This window comes from Homarus americanus, unplaced genomic scaffold, assembly GCF_018991925.1.
Source record: "Homarus americanus isolate GMGI-L3 unplaced genomic scaffold, GMGI_Hamer_2.0 scaffold29048, whole genome shotgun sequence".
Classification (NCBI taxonomy): domain Eukaryota; kingdom Metazoa; phylum Arthropoda; class Malacostraca; order Decapoda; family Nephropidae; genus Homarus; species Homarus americanus.
The window spans coordinates 584,995-607,500 of NW_024752739.1; the positions used below are offsets into that span (position 1 = coordinate 584,995).

Consider the following 22,506-nt stretch of genomic DNA (forward strand, 5'->3'; position numbering starts at 1 on the left):
TAATAGAAGACGGGCTGCCGCTAAGTAACACCTCAAGTGTGATTTTCGTGTTTTTTCCTGGAGTAACTGGTGAGTCGTGTATTATTAAACATTAGTTACGTCGTGCTGCATACCTTTACCCAGTATTTTATCTCTACAATATCTGTAACACAGTAATCTGTTCTCCCAGCACCTGCGATACACTGTTTAAATCTTTAACATCTGTTATACTGCTTTGTTCTCTCCCAAACGTATTGGTGTGTATTACAATGTTGTGTTCTCTCCCCACCAGACGGGTCGTGGCTGGTAGACTCATGGTCGCCCTGTCAGGTGAGCGACGACCGCTCCAGGGACGTCGACGGCCTCTGTCATGGACGCCGGACGAGGAACATTACTTGCGAGGTGCAGGGAGCGCCGGCCACCCAGGACCAGTGTACGAGTCCTCCGCCCTCCAGGGAGGTATCCTGCATCACCGCCTGCCCCCAGGACTGTGTCCTGGGGCCCTGGGGCAACTGGGTCCCTTGCGTGTCCTGCGACGCCTCCCAGCGCCGCACCCGCACCGTGTTGGTGGCGCCCACACCTGGCGGCCTCCCATGTCCACCCCTCAGCGAGTCACGGCCATGCATAGCTGAATGTCTCCCTTCTGGCGTGTCCCCGGCCTTGTCTGGTGAAAAGGCAGAACCTCTGGTCAGACTACGAGTAGGAGAGTGGGGGCCCTGTCAGACCACATTCACACCTGATCATGTAGAACCAGAAGACACCGCAAATATAGAGGAAAACTCGATATTCTTCACCAGCGACCATGACTCCACACTTGCCGAAATTGACGACGATGAAGGCCTGGAGAAGAGCAACAGTATCGAGGAACTGCCGTACACAAGATCGGAGAGAGCCTGGAGTGAGCAGCAGCCCACGCATGTCGAGGAGAAGCTCACTGGACGTCCGGAAAAAGACCTCCCAAAAGTTGGACGGCAAGAGCGAGAGCTGACGTGTGTACACACGAACGGCACTCGCCTCCCACTAAGGTGAGGCAAACACAGTAACTTGAATTCTGAATTTTTAGAATAAATCCCCAAGAGTTTAAACTATCATCTCCTGCTTGTTTCCCAGACGCTCCTCGCCCCCCTCTATACTCCCCCTCCCTTCCTCGCTATGTAAAACTCACAAAACACAAATTTCTTAATGCATTCATCGTGCCATCCTTCAAATATAGGACACACAGGTATTGTACCTCTATACAACAACCAATTAATGTTTCCTCTGCTGTACAAGACCTTAGACAAATTGTGTTGGAACTGTAGTGCTGATACAGTAGGTATGTATATAGCTGTCATGTACACTGTAAGAGCGACAAGAATACTTTCATTGTATTGCACATTCATTATATTTAATAAATTTACTGTAGTTTCGTTCAAGATTCTTCGAACACTGCTGGAGACAGCTGGCAACTCAAGGCCGTTTGTTTACTATAGTACGTAGTATAATATAATATAATACGAAACAACAAAGCCCAACCATTAATTAAGCAACAGGGAACTAAGTAACCAATCACCGATAACCTTTTACATTGTCATAATTTTTACTACGTACTATAGTAAACAAACGGCCTTGAGTTGCCAGCTGTCTCCAGCAGTGTTCGAAGAATCTTGAACGAGACTGTACATGTTGAGTTACTTATGACAGGCAAGCTGGTATAGGAATTGTTCTTCTCTATCTTAAGTGTCATTTTTGGTGCCCGGCAGGAGCTGATCTGAATCTAACTTGTGGTGTGAGGGCGCGGGTTCCCACTGTGTATCTACACCACCCTCATCTTACTTACTTCTCTTAGTCTTACCCTTACTCAGTTCCGTCACCTATTCTTTTGGTAGCATGAACATTCTTTTGGTAGCATGGACATTCTTTTGGTAGCACGGACATTTTTTTGGTAGCATGGACATTCTTTTGGTAGCATGGTTCGAGGGTCTAGGCACATGGGTATGGTAATTCTGGTATCAAGTCACTTGGATGGAAATAAAGGTAAAATACTGTGGGAGAAAGGAATACACCTAAAGTACTCTAAAAACAAGTTTATTAATATGAAATCAAAGGGGAAAAGATATAGTATTAATCATATAACTACCAGGCTCAACTCCTGGGCTTATTGGAGACTCAGTTCCTACATTCTTACTCTTACTCACAACATTACTGGTGTTACATTACATGGCACTCATTGTAGATTATTTTACTCAACATACGTTAATACTGACACTAGCATATATAGGGGTCCACTACCCAACATGGGATAATTATTTCCAACTAATTATCCCTAACATACATGTTACAACACACTCTGTGGACATATACTTCTAAGGAGCAACCCAGGGTAGAACACTAGGGCTCACGACCGTTGTTATTGTGGGGTAGCCAGACACATGGAGAGTCTGGGGTCTGGCCCAACGAAGCCGTGGGGCACATTAATCAGGCCGCATATATGATCCCTGCTGGGTATCTACTATATCCGGGGCCGTTGTTGAATGGTTGCAAGAATCACAATGGGATCTGGAGAAACATGGAAGCAGCGTCAAGGGGCGTTTGGGAAGCATGACAACACAAACAACTCTCTTGTCTAGACGACAGACATATTTACGTTATATTACTTCTACACTGGGTGAATGACAATTCAACTGTTAAATCATGAACACTGGTGAACACTGATATTCACTACAATTGACTGAATCAACTGAATGGCTACACAAAAACATACCTGGAGAAACATTGAAGCAGCGTCAAGGAGCACTCTCCCTGGCTAGTCTTGGGGTATATATACCCCTGAGTTGCCAGTGATCGCTACTCACGCAATGACAATAATTACAAACAAACTAACTGTTACTCATTCAAAGATGACCCTCAGTTGACAAAGGTCTGGCGAATTACTTGCGTTGATTTACACAGACTAATTCAAGATTGAGCTTCCCAGGAGAAAGTGGAATAACAACGCATTGATAACTGTCTTCACAAAGGCGGGACTCTGGGAAGGAACACAAGTGTAGCGTCTATGGGGAAAAAAACACGTCTTTTCAGGGGTCGCTAACTCACTCATGTTTTGCGGGCGTGGAGTTTAATAAGAATCATAAGTTAAATAGATCAGCAGTCAACGTGACCATGACAGTGGGTTACTCCACCTCCAAGGGTGCTCCACCCTAGTGTTTACTCAGTATATTAGAGAGTGCACGAGGAGGGAACCCAATCCTCTACTCTGGCAGGGAATCGATCCCGGGACCCTTAGCTTCGAGGAATTCATTTTGATAGTTTACATAATGGTTGTGTTGCCTCACATAACGCAGGGTGTGTCCTGGAGCCCCGCCTCCTCCCTCATACCTGTAGTAAAGGCAGCTCCCCGGTGCAGCTGGCTGAGACAGTGTATATTGTGTTTAATTATCTAGCGGTGTCAGTTACGAGCGGCTCTCTAGCTGCAGCGCCACGACCCACCACCATTAATTTGCACTGTAGCAAGTAAGAAATTTCCTCTGGGAGTAAGTCTGCAGTTTATCAGTATAGACTCTAATTGGATTATTAAACAAGGCATGAGTCGCTAGAATTTACGGACACGCAAGAATATATATATATATATATATATATATATATATATATATATATATATATATATATATATATATATATATATATATATATATAATATGGTATTAGCATTATTTCTTCACGTGAAGATGGAATTTTTAAGTGGTAAAAGTAAATACACTGGCTAATACCCACACATTAAAAAATAAATAAATAAACAGTCAACTCCGTTATTGATATGGTGGACCCATGTTCCTCGCCGTGTAATTACGACCTGTACACGAATATTGTTGTTGTCAGCAACACAAAACAATGTCAGATTAGATCTGGTTAATTTTATTTATGTATCCAATGCTGTTTGGGAGGTGTTGGTACATGAAGTTCTTGAGGTAACTCCAGAGAAAGGAGTCATATCTGGTGAGTACGGCAGCCAAATGTTAGGAGTTCTGTTTGAGATGAGAAGATCACTTGGGAATACACCTTGTACGTATTCGGGTGTGGCATTTAATGTGTGGAATGGTGCCCCTTCTTGCTGGGAAATATGTCGCCTCATTCACACTTTTACTTCCCTTCAGTGCTGGCAAAGCCCGATCTTGGATGAGATTTTGGTAGCGTTCAGAAATGACGGTAAGAGTGTGTCCCGTGCTGACTTCTTCCCTACACTCAGTAGTTTCTCTGTGGGAAAACAGGTGTCATGTTTTGCTTTGTAACAGGTCCTTTAAGATGAAGGTGTGCCTCATTACTGAACATCCAGGAACGTCTCGTCATTTTCAGTCATCGTTGACATTTCTCTGCCAAATCGCAGTCTGGCAGCTTTATTTTATCTTGCGGAGTTTGCTTCTGGAGTATCTGTATTTTTTATATACAGTAAGTACCTTCATGTCTTGATGCATTATTCCCCTTACGCTTGCACGTCGGATCCCCAACTCTTGTGATAATCACGGTTTTGGTAATTGTGGAGAGCGTCCGACACCTGCCCTGACTCCATCAATGTTTTCCTCACTCCTGACAGTTTGTGGCCGCTCGCGATGGTCTTCATTGTAATACTTAACATTGTCTGTTGTTTTCTATACAGTAAGTCTATTATTCCGAGAATAATAATTCTGACTAGTGTTTTGGAGACCTTTTTTTCTCACTTGAAATTTCGTTGAGTTTCTGCACCAGAGTTGCGACAACTACTTTCCCATAACCTTCACTCGCTGCTGCACAGTCAGCTCACCTCTCATGATGAACTGTGTGGTTGACACAACTCTGAGGTGCTTTGACCATATATCCTTAGAATAAAAGAGCGTCCATAAAAAAAATAGATTTGAAGTTTGTAAACTCATAATCTTCGTGCACTGTTCGTCACGACACACCACACTTAACTCAGGTGTAACACCTCAACTATATACAATCACACATACAACGAAATTCACGGTCGAGGCAATTAACTAGACTGAACAGGAAACACCAGTTCAAAGAGAATAATATATTTCCTCATGAAGGTGGTGCCCAGACCGGTATATGGACACACGTGGATCTAAAGCTCACCAGGAAGCACTAGAGGTGTTGTTATGAGTACCATAAACGTTACCTGCCACTGTCACCTACCCTTGTCCTCTTATGGTGACTTACCCGCTAGATTGCCTCTCCGAGATCAATTAGCGAACAACGAAATTCAATTTCATAGTTACCGGGGATTTATCTAGGTAGTTAGCCAGGACTAATTAACCGCTTTAGTGAGAATCTTAGAGGATTACATACATTATTTTCCTTTTAAGGTAACTTGTCTATTTATTCTCAAGTACAGGTGAGCACAGCGGTAATGATACCAGGTGTGGTGAGGGCTGGAAGGTCTCTCTCTCTCTCTCTCTCTCTCTCTCTCTCTCCCTGAGCCTATGAACTCTGAACTATCAGTCTTGAGTATTTATCGTGAAAGTTCATATCAATTTGTTGAATCCCGAAGGCAGTCTTATGTAAATCCTAAGTCGTGTTTTCCTTCCTTCCTTCCTTCCTTCCTTCCTTCCTTCCTTCCTTACAAGATTTACACTGTATCAAACTTATTTTAGGAATGAACCCCAAATAATCAGAGCCATTATAAAAGACGGTGCTCAAGAGATTTATATTGTGTGTCCCCGAGCGCTTGACGTGTTTACCTCAGCCACGAACAGGTGCCTCAGGTGTACCCAGCGGACTCACTCACGTGTTGGGTACAGCTAATACTCACCACCTCAGGTATACACCCCGGCAATATCATACACAGTACATATTATTATTATTATTATTATTGTTTTTATTATTATTATTATTATTATTGTTTTTATTGTTTTTATTGTTTTTATTATTATTATTATTATTATTATTATTATTATTATTATTATTATTGTTATTATTATTATTATTATGCTGTTTTTATTACTGTAATATTTTTTATTATCAGTTTTTCTTAGTTATTATTATTATTATTATTATTATTATTATTATTATTATTATTGGTTAGTAGTATAATTATAATAACCTTTATACTCCACTAACCCACTCCTCGTGTACGTCCACAGCGTGTGCTTGACTGGTCGTGGACAGGTGGCGGAGCGGGTACGGACGTGTGTGGTATCCAGGGACTGTGTTGTGACTCAGTGGTCAAGCTGGTCTACTGTCGTCCCCGGCTGCGTCGCCCCCAGTGGACTGGTAATGTACTGCGCGTTTCTGTATTGCATCTTAGAGCTGTAATTTATATCTTGTATGTCTCGACGCCTTTTGGTGATATGTCACTGTCACAGCCTAGAATACAACGAGCTGTATACATGTGACGGCGAGTGTCATAGCCTTGACGAGCCGCAAGGACCAGTACGGTTATAACACAATGTAGATTAAACCTTTAGCTATCTATGGAGACAGTGTGGCTGACAATGTGTTCGATCAACTTCACATCCCTATATGTAAAATAATGTGCCAAGAGACAGTATATACGCTTTAGTTCCCCTGGTCAGCGAGACAATGGATATTCTCAATTATCAACCTTGTGTCTCTCTAAAATTAAGCAGCAATTTTGAAAAGCCCGAACACGTCTAGGAAAATTTGCATACAATCAAAAATTTCCGCCTTGTTAGAGACAGACAACGAGCAGGTATAGTTTGGGGACCTTATTTCCGGCTCCCGGTAACTAACTCACTACCTCACGTCCTAACGATGAAGATGACGCTGATAATGATAATTAGGATGATGATGGTGATAATGATGATGATGGCGATGGTGATTATGATTGTCTCTTATTTGAATAGACTGTTTTAATCATTTAGACACTTGGGGGGAGGTGATGTAAAGGGAGAAGAATGTAAGAAAAAAAGGTGAGAGGGAGAGGGAGAGTGAGAGAGTTCTTACCGACCTGTTACCGGGTCGATTGAGTAGCTACTGAGAGAGAGACGTTGTGATCAGTTGAGGAGGACGACCTGGGTGTTGGACGTCGTGGTCAGCTGAGGAGGACCTGGGTGTTGGACGTCGTGGTCAGCTGAGGAGGACCTGGGTGTTGGACGTCGTGGTCAGCTGAGGAGGACCTGGGTGTTGGACGTCGTGGTCAGCTGAGGAGGACCTGGGTGTTGGACGTCGTGGTCAGCTGAGGAGGACCTGGGTGTTGGACGTCGTGGTTAGCTGAGGAGGACCTGGGTGTTGGACGTCGTGGTTAGCTGAGGAGGATGGTCAGCTATGAGGAGGGATATGGTGCGGACGTCGTGTGTAGTTGGCCAGGGAGGGACTGGTGTGGACGTCGTGAGTCAGCTAGGAGGACCTGGGTGTTGGACGTCGTGGGTCAGCTAGGGAGGACCTGGAGTGTTGGACGTCGTGGTCAGCTGGGGAGGGACCTGGGTGTTGTTGGACGTCGTGGTCAGCTGAGGAGGACCTGGGTGTTGGACGTCGTGGTCAGCTGAGGAGGACCTGGGTGTTGGACGTCGTGGTCAGCTGAGGAGGACCTGGGTGTTGGACGTCGTGGTCAGCTGAGGAGGATCTTGGGTACCTTATTGAGTGACCGAGGCATTTGTGCGAGAGAGTGGGAAAATGAGCGAGTTAAGAGAAAGTGAGAGAATAAGGGAAAGTGAAGGAGAATAGGGGAAAGCGGGAGAGAATAAGAATGCGTAAGCGAAAGTGAGCGGACGTAAGAGAATGAGAAAGTGAGAGAGAAAGAAAGAAAGAGAGAGAGAGAGAGAGTGGGATAGAAAGTATGACAATGTAAATGAAAGACAAAATGAGATACAGTAACAGAGAAAGAAGTAAAAAAGTGAGGAGGCGTTACGAAGAGAATAAAGATGGTATTATTGTTCCGATACAGGTACCTCCTCCCTCTCCTCCTCCTCCTCCTTTCTTCTTCTTTTGTCTTCTCTCATCTATCTTTTATCCATATTCTCTCTTTTTCTTCTACTATTGTATAACTTCTTTGTCCCTCTTTCCTCCTCCTCCTCTTATTCTCTGCTACACACACACACCTCACACACTCACACACACACACACACACACACACATGCACACACACACACACACACATGCACACACACACAGCATCCTCATACATATCCTGCTCTTCAAGCGCTGACTGAGGCTCTGTTTAAGAGAGAGAGATTGGTTCATTCCCATGAAATTCTCAGGCCGTGAGGATGTGTATGAGAAGAGAAAGTCATTGCTTAATGTTGCTTACCCGCACGTGATTAGTAATGCTAGCCTGTGCAATAGGAACCAGCAGAGGTCCGTGGTGAATTGTTTTGGTGTCTGTCTATCTGTCTCATGTCTGTCTGTCTTTGTTTTGTGGGTCTTATCACTCATATATTGTAGTTCAGTGGTTCATTTCATCACAAGTAGTTCATGTTTAGTGTGTGTTTGATCGATAATTTGTGTTTCTTCAATTTTTACACACACACACACACACACACACACACACACACACACACACACACTTCTAAATCCTATACCGAAATCTCAAACATCATTGAGTCACACTTTTACCAATTACACAAATTTCTTACAAAACTAAACATTTCCAACTTCAAATAGACTCCAGTTTTTCCATGTTAATGTTGTCGACCAGCACACCACAGTTTTCAGGATATTAATAACGTAACGAAAAAAAAATTACTTTGAATACGAAAAATTTTGGTGCTTTTTAGCGTCAGGTGAAGACACTAATTAGTGGTCGGCAGGTAAATGGTGCTGGAAAGCTTGGTACTCCATTGAGGGGCCAGGTGGTGGTGATGTTGAAAGGGGTAGCGATGAGGATAGTGGTGGTGCTGGTAGTCAGGGTGATTGTGGTTGTGGTAATGAAGCATTTACCCATTGAGAAATCGAAAACGAATCTCAGGAAAGAGATCAGGAACTACCACTCCCTTGCATTACATATAACTAACTCTGATCATTCAGCGCCAGTGATCTCCCTCTCTATGCACTGCACATTACTTCAGATTTTTTTTTCTAACGCCAACTGTAGGGAGAATCACAGAGGAAGAAAGAATGTTTGATCGCCATGCTGAAAAAAAAATTGAAAAATGCCCACCCCCCCCCCAAATTAATGAAATGATTCGTAATGAACACAGATGACTTGTAACCCGTGTCTAAGTCTCTGGATGTTATACTTGAGTGTTGATTTGTTGTGTTTGTTGTGTAATAGACCTTATGGCGTTAAGATTATGTTCGGGATTTTTTGAGAGGTTTCCTGGCCTGTAAAAAACTGAATTAGTGTAAGCTTAAGCAAGGTATGAGGGAAATAAATGGTTAGTGGGTGTAGCAAGACCGGTCCCTATGAGCTTAAACCAGGTGTGAGATGTTCAGTCGAGTTTGTTACCTGTGAGGTGTGTTTTCAGGCAACTGTAAATGACCTCCTGGGTTGTACAAGTCAAGCACTACACAACTTTCACCATGAAGCCCGTTTGTTTACATTAAGTTGTGACTATGTGCCCAGCGTTCTTGTGTGAAAGACCCTTTTACTGGATAGTTTAATGTCAACCTGTGACGGTAAACCAGACATGATATTATGAAGGGTATACGAAGTCGACCCAAAATAATTGAAGTATAGAAGGTATGTGTGATAGATACTGCAGTCTTGTTGTTTCGGTGGTTCAGGGTGACCAGAGGCGGCCACCTAACTGTAAGTAATTGGGAGTGGTCATGTGGCAAGTCTCCTCCTCTCTCTATATATGTATAAATGTATACGTGGTCCTGGCCAGTCCCTGTGTATATCCCCACTCTGACCAGGTCCCTCTGTGTACGAGGAGTTACCTCAATTACACAACCCCGGGATAATCCATGTAATAATCCCTTTGAAATTTCACCTCCCGTTTCTGGACCTCACAGTTACACGCTAGCTGGAACTAAAGGCGGGGGTTAGTGGCTCTGTGAGGATGTACACGAGTGTGTAGTGGCGGCTCTGTGAAGATGTGGTGGCTCTTGTGAGGGTGTGGTGGCTCTTTGAGGGTTTGGTGCCTCTGTGAGGGTTTGGTGCCTCTGTGAGGGTGTGGTGGCTCTGTAAAGGTGTAACGGCTCTGTGGAGGTGTAGTGGCTCTGTGGAGGTGTAGTGGCTCTGTGGAGGTGTAGTGGCTCTGTGGAGGTGTAGTGGCTCTGTGGAGGTGTAGTGGCTCTGTGAAGGTGTAGTGGCTCTGTGAAGGTGTAGTGGCTCTGTGAAGGTGTAGTGGCTCTGTGAAGGTGTAGTGGCTCTGTGAGGGTAGAGGATAGACCGTCACCGCACAATACCAGACCGTCAGTACACGCCTCACTAAAGAGAAATCAGCCAATGTTTGCTCGGTGACGACGGCCGACGCGTTATCAGAGCTGGAGGAGAGGGCGAATGAACCCCGGACCAACTAAACTAAGTTACCATCGGCACCAGACACCCTCCTTGTATGATCAGCGAACACTCGACACACACTAAGACCCCCAGATATTCTCGTAAGTCAACATATGTAAAAAATTAACTCGTATAAACTGACATACTAAAGATTTACAGATACGCTTCGAAATGGCGGTATGATTCGACGAGGAAAAACATGAGTACAGTGTGTAACCTCAGATATCCGTAGTGTATGGGGAATTGACTGTGCCGGATAATCATATTTCCCGGATGCTTGAGTTACTCTTAATAAATAAGCATCACCATAGTAATTATTATAAAAGGAATAAAAGGACTGTACTCGCTGCAGTGGTGTGTGTGTAATCCTGTTGTACAGTATCAGATACAGTTACTTGTTGATCTTGAGTAAATATGGGTACAGTAATCATTTAGTTCACTATTTTTAAGGCTTGATAAGTTCTTAAACACTACAGTTCTTTAAGATTACACTTAAATATATTTTTTCGTCACTATGGGCACTGTAATGGCAGCGTCTAGTGTGATTGGCCAACATGGAGGACGCAGACAGCGCCTCTAGTGGCCAGAAAGAAGACCATGGGCGAAGCGGCGCCAAATTCAAACCGAGTTTCTTGATTTTTGTAAATGTGATTAGACATTACTAACTGGAAATGGACCCCACAAAAAAAATGCCGGTTGAGAGAGAGTTCCGGTTGGTTAAATGCCGGATATTTGAGGTTATACTGCACTGTAGTTAAGAATTACTCGTTGGTTGTTGAGTGACACTTGAAAAAAAGGATCACCTAAGGATTAGACACCCCAGTATAATTCACCTGATGATTAAACACCATCACACTACGTGGGGGTTAGGTTAGGTTAATTTGGGTTTGGTAATGTTATGTTAGTTATGTTATGTTAGTTAAATAAAATGGGGTTCCTAATCTTTACGTGATATCCCCCTTAACACCCCCCCCCCCAAATAAAATCCCCAAGACAGAAAGCCAGTCATCAGTCAGATCAGTGAAGGCACACACTGTAAGCATTACCTGAACCCAATCATAGTCTTCAATTAAGGTAGAAATTGACACTGCAATTTTTTTACCAGCTTCTCTTCAATAGCTGCAATGTGTTAAATGATGATACCTTGTTGCAGAGAGATTGGAGTTGTCCAGAGTGTTTTATTTTGTAAACATCTCACAAGAGTCAAAGGTCAAACGAGATGTCAGATGGAAGACACAAATTGCGTTTCACTTTTTAATGTTGACGTTTCTGATTAATAGTGGCATTTTGTTACGTGTATGTGTTTGTGTTCGCGCGTATATCGAGCAGTGGTCCTCCCCACCCTGCTATATGGCAGTGAGACTTGGGTCACATACAGGAGGCACCTCAAGGCACCTGATAACTTTTACCATCGTAGTCTACGTTCCATCCTCCGAGTTCGCTGGGAAGACAAGAAAACAAATGCCAATATTCTCGCTGACACCAACTGTAGGAGCATCAAGGCTACCACTATCCATGAACAACTACGCTGGACTGGCCATGTTACCCGCATTGACGACAGTAGACTGCCAAAGTAGCTACTTTACAGTCACCGAGCGAATAGCAAACGACCCCCTCACCTGGGAGTTCATTACTCCACATCGTAACGCTTGGAGGAGCACCACACGCGAAGGTGTCAATACTTTCTAATTAGCTCGACTGCAAACCGAGGCAGACAAGCGCCAGCGCCGGAAAGACGCTGCTGCCGCCCCTCCTGCACTAGACGTAGCCCTCTACACGTGCAACGTCTGTTGACGGCACTGCCGGTCCCGTATCGGCCTCTCTAGTCACCTTAGAGCTCAGCAACGAAGGCGGCATCCCTAATAACTCATATAATTGTATCATAGCTGGATGATCGTCATACTCAATTCCGAGTGACAGCAAAGTAGTAGGTGTGTGTGTGTGATAAAGAAAGATAGACAGAAGAGCAATATAGATAGATTGATGGGGTAGACACAGTAGACAGTGACACATTATAGACAGGTAGTTATATAGACAGAGGGAGTGAGAGTACACACACACACACCCCGACAAGACTATTTCCTTCTTCTTTCTCTCCCTTCTTCTCTCCCTCACTTACTCCCCCCTTCTTTCTCTCACTTCCTTCTCTCCCTCCCTCACTCCCACCTTCTTTCTCTCCCTTTTTATCTCCCTTCCTCTCTCTCTCTCTCCCTCCATCCTACCTCTCTCCTTCGTTTCCTCACTTCCCTGTTTGCTCATTTCCTTTCATTACCTTTTCATCCCTTCCTCCCTTCTTTATCCCCCATGTCCTCTCTCTCTCTCTCTCTCTCTCTCTCTCTCTCTCTCTCTCTCTGCTGTGGATGTCAGGTGAAATTACAGTTACTAAATCAATCGCTACTAACATCAACCAACAAAGGTTACTCCTTTGTGCTGTGTCAGATCAGGTTGCTGGAGGAAGAGGAGGTGTGAAGGAGTGGGGAGTGGAAGAGAGACAGGGGAGGGAGTGGGGAGGAGAATGAAGTGAAGTTGAACAGGTTAAGAGGAGAGGTAGAGGAGGAAATGAAAGAAACAAAGTCACCTTCCTCTCAGTCACGCCACCAGGATTTGTCAGAAATATCGAGGAAGAACTATTTACTCTTCCTGGAAATTATTATCGATGTCCTCCTCCATGGGGACTATCGACTGTTAAATATCTTATCAATCATCACTTTCTCATAATGGGTGTTCGGTTAGAGGACTTGGTGTAATTGTATTAAAAATGTGTGAATTTCGTTGTAATAATACAGTGATTCGTCTTCCTTAAGAGTCTTTGGCATATGTCTGGTATCGAATAGTCATATATAGTCTTCGTTTTTGATCCGTCCGCTTATATTCTTTACATTCATTACGGATAGAATACAGTTACACGGATATGACAGTTATACGGATATGACAGTTATACGGATATGGCAGTTATTATGATATGGCAGTTATACAGATATGACAGTTATTATGATATGGCAGTTATACGGATATGACAGTTATACGGATATGGCAGTTATACAGATATGACGCTTTTACGGATATGACAGCTGAACGGATATGACAGCTATACGGATATGAGACATTTGGTTTACCGGATATAAGATGGTAGTTATATTTACATTATATATGAGGGAAAAAACGGCCTTATATCTTAACGAGGACTAATATTGACTCTGGTGAATGAGGTCACGGCTTGTGTGTTGAGGCTTCACTCTATATTTAACGAGGGAGGTAAAAAATATTTAATCAGATGAGATGAGATGTTCCTAGTCAGCCAACATTATAGGGATAGATCAAGTTATAGTTGGTGCGGTGATATATAGAGAGAATATACCCTCCTTATAGTAAGCTGGGTCGTCCTTGTAGTAAGCTGGGTCGTCCTTGTAGTAAGCTGGGTCGTCCTTGTAGTAAGCTGGGTCGTCCTTGTAGTAAGCTGGGCCGTCCTTGTAGTAAGCTGGGTCGTCCTTGTAGTAAGCTGGGTCGTCCTTGTAGTAAGGTTAACAAGGGGGGTTAATGAAGGGAAAACTGTGGAGGTTTTCACAATTCTCAGCTGAACGACTTCAAAGACACACACACACACACACACACACACACACACACACACACACACACACACACACGGACTCAAGAATAAGAAGCAGTAAGAACTATTTTTCCTAAGAATTCATTTGGAAGGAATTTTCGGTGCTAAGTATCGTTTGTTATGTAAACCTGAAAACGAATAATTAATATAAAGATTAATTAGTGCTATTATAGTCTTGCTCTTGAAGATAGTCGCTGGAGTCAAGAATCACTGGGGTCAAGAATCACTGACATTAAATATAATTTAGAGTTAATTCCTTCGTTACCTTCGCTGGTCAGCACTACCTTCACTCCGTCAGGTCTCATTAACAGGTGAGACACGTACACTTGGCCCAGATTTTCAAGCGTTGACCTGAAGCTTGTTTATCCATGGTGACCACACAATTCTATACGATTCTGTCTGTCTGTCTGTCTGTCTGTCTGTCTGTGCTTCGTTCATCTCCATCGCAAACTGTCTCGTCCGCCAATATCTTCAACAATCAGTATCTTGTCTCCTTCATCAGAGAGAGACAAAGGGGGAGAGAGAAAGAGAACAAGGAAAGATAACCAGGGAGGGAGGGAGCAATATAACCAGGAAGGGAGGGAGCAAGATAACCAGGGAGGGAGGGAGCAAGATAACCAGGGAGGGAGGGAGCAAGATAACCGGGGAAGGAGCGAGCATGTTAGCCAGGGAAGGAGTTAGCCAGGGAGGGAGTGAACCAGTGAGGGAGAGGAGAAGAGAATCGGGGAGGGAGAGTGTCAAGGAACCAGGAAGGGAGGGAGCCAGTGAACTAGGGAGGATACCAAGGAATCAGGAGGGAAGGGACCAAGGAACCAGGGAGGGAATGAGAGGAGCTGTGATCTCCCTCCCTCCCTCCCTTCTCTCTTCACAATTAATGTCCCTCCAGGGTGTCTGCGCCATTTCCGTCTGGCCAAGGACCCTTCACCCTGATCAAGTGGCGTCTCTCGCTCCAGGTGGCGTGTTCACCTGACAGCCAGCTGGGTCAGGTGGCAGCGTCGCCTCTGGGGGCCCACCTGAACTCCCATTTACAGCAAGCAAGGGAGACTGAGACTCAGGACTGTGTCGTGTACTGCTTGCTGGTAACTGACAATGATGGGGACTGTGCCATGTGCCAGGGGGTTGTGTCAGCAGGCCGCGTCATATACTGTTTAATATTAGAGTAGAGGCTATGTGAATGTACCATGTCAGACGACTATATCAGATGGCCGTGTCATGAGGTTGTCTCAGAGTATTGCATAAGAGAACCATGTCAGTGGGCAGTGTCAGAGGGCTGTGTTATACACTGTCAGCTGGAACATGATAAGGAAAATCTTAAATCTGTACAGTGTGTTCGTCGTGAATTTTTTGGCGTGTTACAAAATTCTTCGGGGTTTTACGGCCGCTCATGAATAAAGCATTTTAGGCAACCGAGCGTATCAGTTGAAGAATCACCTCTAATATTTTCTATCAAGTGTGAATCACCAATAAACCTAATAGCACTCTCATCACATTCGTCACTCCGTCATCATCAGATTTATCAAAAACAATCATTAATGGTCTTTTTTTTTTTACGTTCATTTCGATTTATATAATTTTTACATCCAGCAACAGGGAAATTTTTTATTGTTATGTGAATTTAATATTCTTGCCAACAGTGTACGGGCGAGCGTGATAAAACACCCGTGTGTCCCTTTGTCGTATTATACGCTTTGGCCTCCCTGTTTTTTTTTTCGAGTTTTATAGCGAACTAAATTTTCAAAGGCCGAATCTAGTTTCCACTTCCACTGGCCCAACCACAGAGTTGCTGAGCCACTGGTTGACAAAAAAAAGTGAGTAATTATAGGGGTAGAGAGAGAGAGAGAGAGTGAGTTTACGAAAATGTGAAATAATAGGAGTGAAATTGTATATGTATTATTATGTGTCGGTGTATGTGTTCATGTGTATGTATGTGTGTGCAAGAGAGAGAGAGAGAGAGAGAGAGAGAGAGAGAGAGAGAGAGAGTTGTATCACTCAAATTTTAATTGATGATAAGTGTAATTTCTCACCTAGTTACGTGCTCAGAGGGCTTAGTTATTAAACCGCAACAGCATCGGAATCAAGGGTAGAGAGAGAGAACCACACTAGAGAAAAACATTGAAATTTTAGTAAACAAAGGTGTGTGTGTGTGTGTCTCCAACAAGATGCAATTTGGGGACCATTTTCCGAGCGGTCAATGCACAAAGGCCTCGCTGTTGTCCCTCGGGCAGGACGACCTTAACTTAGCAATGTTACGGTCGGCGAGGTGCTGTGACGGCCGGGGAAGACGGGCTCACTGACGGCTCTGTCTGGTGTCGGTCAACAGACAAGGAGAAGACAGGGGGAGATGATTGATTGACCTCGTCATCGTCGACAGCCTGCAGGGTCCAGGAAAGATCGACCCTAGGCAGTGAAAGATGACCCTCAACGACCTCTAGGCAGTGGAAGATGACCCACAACGACCCCTGTCAGTGGAAGATCCACAACGACCCTTGTCAAGAGTGAATGACCAAGGGGAGAATAACCAAAAACGACCCTCTGACAGTCGGGTACGACAATGACACCGTCACCCACATACCGAGGGAAGGGCGTGTTAACGACCTCTGTTCACCACCAATACCGGGTTGGGTCTCTTGGCATGAGAGAGAGAGAGAGATCACTTTTCCAAATACCTGTAAGGAAATGGTGGGTATCTTGCATATCTCTCTCTCTCTCTCTCTCTCTAACGACTCTTGTTTAGTATCACTTGTGGAGGTAAAGTGTGTGGTTGGCTGCTCTCTCTGATGTCATAATCGTGCATTCAAGTCACTTAGGGACCAGGTAGTTGGAGTCTACCAAACCAGCCACTTCGACCAGACCAACCCTCTATCATCGACCAGACCAATTCGATCAACCTTAGAATCTTCTACCAAACCAGTATATAAGCGTCGACCAGATCAGCATAGCGGCTTCGACCAGCTTTAGAGTCGTCGACCAGAACAGGGTGGCGACGTCGACCAGATAATGGACTCTGTCCCCTGAAACTTGAGACCTTAATTGTTAGCTGACAACGGGATCCTGGTGGAGGAAACTTGTACCTCACCTACTCCTCACTCCCCCACCTTTAATCATTCCTCATTCCTCACTCCTCCACCTTTAATCATTCCTCATTCCTCACTAAACATCTTTACTCATTCTTTACTCACTCCTTACTCCACATCTTTACTCACTCCTTACTCCTCATCTTTACTCACTCCTCATCTTTACTCACTCATTACTCATTCTTCACTCCTCACCACTCCTTACTCCACATATTTACTCACTCCTTACTCTTCATCCTTACTTACTCCTCATCTTTACTCACTCCTCACTTCACATCTTTCCTTACTCCTCTCTCCATCCTCACTTAGAACTCCTCCAACTTCACTTCTCACCATCACCATGCCTTCTCGCCTCCTCTACATCCATCTCTCCCTCCCTCTCTCCCCTCCATTCTCTCCCTCCCTACTGTTCTCTTACTCTTCCTATCTCCCTCTCCTTCTATCTCTCCTTTCCTCCGTCTCTCACCCACCTCCCCCTCCTGGGTAGGGATGCGCTCTTCACGAGAGGTTGGCATGCCCCTCACGCCCAGCCCTCCCCTTCCTAGGCGCCTCACGTTCAGCATTTTACCAGCTGTGTTGCTTCACCTTGCTGCTGCTGTTCCTGTTGCTGGCTGCATACTTCTTGCGACTGTCTGCTGCTGCTGCATATCTCTTGCGTCTGTCTGCTGCTGATGCATCTTTTCTGCCTCTGTCTGCTGGTGCTGCATCTCTCTTGTGTCTGTCTGTTGCTGCTGCTGTGTTCACCTGCTTCTGTCTTTTGTCTATTCCTATTATTTTTTTCCTGAAAACATCAGAGACAACAAGTGTCCTTATTACCTGTTAACCTCCTCTCCGCTCACAGATGGGACCTCCCCTCCTCCTGACCCGGGATAGTTAGAGCGCCTAGGGACTGAGGGGTACAGGTTAACTAAATAAAGCTATTTGGACATGTAAACATATATAAAATTACTACTAGAAATGTTAAAAAATATATGGAAATAAATCTGCAATACACAATGAAGTTTTAACAGTGAAAGTAAAAATTATTTTCAAATGCCTGACGCCCAATTAGAGGCAGTATGAATACCGCCCACTGAAGATTAATTCTTGAGTACAAAAGGAAACCAGGAGGTCGGTACTACACTCGTTCATAGTGGCATTAGTGTGTGTGTGTGTGCATTAACACGGTTCAGCGTCATTCATTTTCAACCTGACGGGAGATCTGTCACAGTCGCCTCCCGCCGCCACCCGCTCGATAAAAACTTTCCTTACCCTTCTCCCTGGTGCTGAGAGAGACGTTCTCTTCTCTTCTGGGTGCTGAGAGATATGTTCCCTCTCTCTCTCTCTCTCTCTCTCTCTCTCTCTCTCTCTCAGGCTCGAGGCCGATGTGCACTGAGACCCTTAAAGACCTTGATCTCAGTGCCTTGCGGCTCTCTCTCTCTCTCACAACTATGAGCTCACAACACCTCACTCCTCATTCTCCCTCTGATCCCACTCGTCTCTCTCATCAGAACTTCAACCCATCATCCCACTCAACCGACACCTCCCTTTTCTCATCCACTTTGTCGTTCACCCACCCGAATTTTTAGCCCACTCCAACCCACTCCATTCACCCCAGCCGCCATTCAATCCCACTTCCCATACGCCCCACCCCACTCATCCCCATTCTTTCTCAAGTCCACCGTCGCTCAATTAAAATTCCCTCTAGCCTCTCTCCACTCACCACCAACTCTCTTTCACCCAGCCGACACTCAACCCACCCCACTCCCATCCACTCCCTCTCACTTTGCTCGATACTCAACTACAATTCCCACTCGCCCCACATCTGTCAAGCAACCACAATTCCCTCGCGTTCCACTCCACTCACTACCAACTCTCTTTCACCCCAGTCGTCAGTCAACCACAATTCTCACTGGCTCCACCCTACTCACTTTGGTTGGTCCCTCACCAAAACAAACCTCGACAGCAGCTACGCCACGAAGGCTCTCTGAAGCGATACAATACATGGAGTTACCTGATCTCTCTCTCTCTCTCTCTCTCTCTCCGCCTCTCTCTCTCTCTCTCTCTCTCTCTCTCCGCCTCTCTCTCTCTCTCTCTCTCTCTCCGCCGCCATCCCTTTCCCCTGATGCACCCAAGTCAAGCTAATCTCCCTTATCAGGTCCCTCACACACCTCCCTGCTAGGCCCTGGCCAGTCGTCACCCTCCCTCCTGAAGCTCCTTATCCTCCCTTCTCTTTTCCCTCCTTATCTTGTTTTTACCACTCCCTAAGTTTCCTCCCTACAGTAACTTCCCTACCCTCCCTTAATATCTCTACTGTACAATCCATTACCTAACTTCCATCCATTTTCTCTTACTTATATCTTCTTTTCATCTCGTCCCCTCCCACTTACTTCCCTTTCCAACTTTTACTATCCCTCTCATTATCCCTCCACCTTTCCTCTGAACTTCACTCCCTCTACCCTTCCAAACGTGCCTCCCTCTCCAAACTTCACTCTCCATTGCCCTTGCTCTCCCTCCCTCCCCCCTTTCCTCCCTCCCTCTTTCCCTCCGTCCAAACGTGCTTCCCTCCCCGACCTTCCCTCCCCACTGTCCCTCCCCCCCTCCCCACCCTCCCTCCGGATATTACTGGGGTAATGGGGTGCCGCTCGGGAGACTTTTATCGCACGATTAATCAAATTGACTCCTAATTCACGAATTCACCAGGCCCTTGTGTTCACTAGTCCATTGTGTTCACCAGGCCCATGCGGGGTTCACTCACAGGCTCAGCAACTACCTTACAGGCCCCTGGGTGTTCACCCAGGCCCTTGTGTTCACTACAGTCCGCCAGGTTCACCAGGCCCATGTGTCTGACTCAGGCCCATGTGTCTCACCAGGCCCATGTGTCTCACTCAGGCCCACAGGTTCACCAGGCCCCATGTGTCTGGGCCACCAGGCCCATGTGTCTCACACTAGGCCCTGTGTCTCACTCACAGGCCCCAGGTTCACCAGGCCCCTCAGGCCCACCAGCCCCAGGGTTCACTACAGGCCCATGTGCTCACTCAGGCCCATGTGTTCACCAGTGTCCTTGTGTTCACAGTCCCTTGTGTCTGCAGGCTCTGTACCACTTAGTCCCTTGTGTTCACTTGTACCTTTCAGTTCACTAGGCCCATGTGTTTCACTTTTTTTGTCCCTTGTGCTCACTCAGGCCCCTGTGTCTCACCTACAGGCCCATGTGTTCCACTAGGCCCTTGTGCTCCTAGTCCCTTGTGTCTTAACAGGCTCTTGTGTCTACCTGCGGGCCCTTGTGTTCACTAGTCCATTGTGTTCACCAGGCCCTTGTGTTTACCAGGCCCTTGTGTTCACTAGTCCATTGTGTTCACCAGGCCCATGTGTTCACTAGGCCCTTGTGTTCTCTAGGCCCTTGTGTTCTCTAGTCCCTTGTGTTCACCAGTTTTCGTGTGTTCACAAGGTTTCGTGTAATCACCAGTCACTAGACTCGTGTGTTCACCAGGCCCTTGTGTTTACCAGGCCCTTGTGTTCACCAGGTCTCGTATGTTCACTAGCGCTATGTATTCACCAGGGCTCGTTCACCAGTCGAGTCTCTCTCTCTCTCTCTCTCTCTCTCCAGTTTTTACAGCCTGAACATGTTACCTGAGAGTCTAAGTGACAAGGTGGAGACTCCCTGACAGACTCAGCTGGTGGTGGGTCGACCTCTGGCCTTTAATATTTTCTCGCGGCGTTGAAGGTCAAGCCACTGGCCCTAAGCTTTCTCTTTATAATCTTCTAGTTTTTCTTAACTTTCTACTACTTTTTCTTACTTTTACTACACTTTCTTACTCTCTCCTACCTTTTTACTTTATTACATTTTCTTACTTTTTACAACTTTTTTTTACTTTTTACTACATTTCTTACTTTCTATAATCTTTTCTTAAATTTTATTTCTTTTTCTTACATTCTATTACTTTTTTCTTAAATTTATATTATACCTTACATTGCTTTCTTGGATTTTTCTCAATTCCTTTCTTTTTTTCTTCTATTCCCATAACTCTACTTTATCTTGTTTTGTTTATGTTTTTACTATTTATCTGAAGTTTCTTTTACATTTTGCTTTCTTCGATATTCTTCATTTTCTTACTTTTCTTGGTTTTATTTCTGCATTTCCGTTTTGTTTACTTTACCTTGCTTTCAAATGTCTTTTCCTTGATCTTTTTAATTTTCTCCACATATTACGACCTGCTATCCCATATTTTACCTTTTCTTGCTTTCATTTACCTTTCCTTGTGTTCTACTATTTTTCCTTGCTTTCCTTTTTGCTTGCTATCTTTTAGTTTTCTCTACTTTCTACTGCCTTCTTTTGCTCTAGTTAATTTTTCCCTGCTTTCTACTACTTTTCCTTACTTTCCTTTACCTTTCCTTCCTTTTTACTACTTATACCTTGCTCTCTACTACTTTCCCTTACTCTTTTAGTTTTCCCTACTTTCTACTGCCTTCCCTTGCTTTTTTCTACTTTTCCTTGCCGCTTTATTTCTCTTTGCTTTCTTTCTGTATTTTATTATTCCCTTTTTAACTTCTCTTGCTTTCTTTTTGCTTTCATTACTTTTACTTTCTATTTCATTTTCTTTTCATCACCTTTACTATATCATTTCTAATCTGTACTCGGTAAAGTTCACAGCTGGATTACTTCACCAGGCCTTTATAAAGTTCAGGAACAAGACAGATGGGGATGTTTACAGAGCAAAATCTTGTTATAGCGAGCCAGGATCCACCCTCCTTGTGATCCCAGTCCTGCATTGTATACAAATCAGGGACAGTCAGAACTCCCCCAGAGACCACCACACCACCACACCACACCAACACATCACCACCACATCACCACCACATCACACCACCACACTACACTACATCACCACTACATCACACCACCACCACTACACCACCACCACATCACATCATCACCACACCACAACACTCATCACCATCACACATGCACGGTATACCTCAGTCAACAGTGTTTACAGAGTCCTGCTTTTATCTTTCCTGTGTTTTCTTTACTCTTTTTTCATCTCTACTCTCCTTCTCGTTATTCTTGTCTTTCTTTTTTATGTTTTCATCTGACTCATTCCACATAGAAGAGGGACGGGAGGAGGGAAGGAAGACAGAAGGGATAGAGAGGAGAAGTAAGATTAAGTGCGCAGATCAGGACTATCACTGGCCTAAGGTAAAGACCAGGGAGGGAGAGGCAGAAAGAAGGAAGAAAGGGAGAAGTTGGTGAGGGAGGAAGGAAGGAAGGAACAGAAATAGAAGGAGAAAGAAAGAGGAAAAGAGAGTAAGAGAGCAGATCTAGACTATCACTGGCCTAAGTAACGAGTCAGACAGTTTCATCAGACGTTTATTTTGTTGGCCACGTAAGAGGGAGCAGTGTAACGCTGATGGCGCCTCCGAGATGGTTCCTGCGAGCATAAACTCTTTCCCTTAGTATTGTCTTTCTGTTGTTATTATTATTATTATTATTACTTCATTATTATTAT

At 44.7% G+C, this 22,506-nt stretch overlaps 1 protein-coding gene across 1 annotated transcript in view; it reads left to right on the forward strand.

Moving 5' to 3' along the window:
• LOC121855179 (thrombospondin type-1 domain-containing protein 7B-like) overlaps positions 1 to 22,506 on the forward strand; it is a 182,746-nt gene that overhangs the window by 83,142 nt on the left and 77,098 nt on the right. The window contains exons 3-4 of the mRNA XM_042350045.1: positions 272 to 1,004; positions 6,078 to 6,207. Coding sequence (XP_042205979.1) covers positions 272 to 1,004; positions 6,078 to 6,207 — 863 coding nt within the window. The remainder of the gene's footprint in view (positions 1 to 271; positions 1,005 to 6,077; positions 6,208 to 22,506) is intronic.